This window comes from Plectropomus leopardus, unplaced genomic scaffold (genome assembly GCF_008729295.1).
Source record: "Plectropomus leopardus isolate mb unplaced genomic scaffold, YSFRI_Pleo_2.0 unplaced_scaffold43914, whole genome shotgun sequence".
NCBI lineage: Eukaryota > Metazoa > Chordata > Actinopteri > Perciformes > Serranidae > Plectropomus > Plectropomus leopardus.
Window position 1 is genome coordinate 1 of NW_024648135.1, and position 749 is coordinate 749.

At 52.5% G+C, this 749-nt stretch overlaps 1 protein-coding gene across 1 annotated transcript; it reads right to left on the minus strand.

The window, feature by feature from the left end:
- Window positions 1–101: 101 nt before the first annotated feature.
- On the minus strand, window positions 102–581 carry LOC121939249 (multiple inositol polyphosphate phosphatase 1-like; the record flags this gene model as incomplete). The annotated part of the gene is made up of 2 exons (XM_042482324.1): window positions 102–296; window positions 396–581. Coding segments are annotated over 2 exons (381 nt in total), but the record flags the coding sequence as incomplete, so codon positions are not given.
- Window positions 582–749: the final 168 nt, after the last annotated feature.

Sequence of the window (749 nt, forward strand, 5' to 3'; positions counted from 1 at the left end):
TGAGGACATTTCTGCAGTCTCAGGACATTTCCAGCACTCTGAGGACATTTTAACACTGGGGACATTTTCTACATTGTGGGGACATTTCTACATTGTCTCACCTGGTGTGAGGCGGTGGTAAGGAAGGCCCAGTCTCTCTGCCGTCCTCCTCCTCACTCTGTCCATCTCGTCCCCCTGTTTGAACTTGTCCACCTGCAGCAGCGCCGTGCGGTTGTTCTCCACGCCCTCCACGTAACCACGGCAATGCTCGAAAAACCGCATCAGCTCGTCGTCCACCTGGTGCCTGTACTGCACGTCTGAGGACACAGAGACACATCACCTGGTGGTCAGGTGGTCCACGATCGCCTGTGTCACGCCTCCGTGTCTCGCCTGCGTGTCTCGCCTGCGTGTCTCACCTGTGCGTCCCCAGTGCAGCTGCAGTCCCTCCTGAAACGCCTCCGTGCTGCTCACACAGCGATGTTTGGAGCTGCTCCTCATGCTGATCCTCCTCAGGTTGTCCTCCGACAGGAGGGACGGAAACAGGACGGACAGACGTCTCGCCAGCTGACGGAGGTCGTCCCTGCCCTTCTCCACCAGCTGACCTGAGGAGGACGAGGACACGGGGGACGACAAGGGGAAGGACGGGGAAATGTATTATTTACAATAATAATTTATTAATGTAACAGCATGATTATTGGCAGTATTTCGGCATTTATTATGTTATTTTATATTGTTAAATTATATTATGTTATATTATAGTATATGTGATG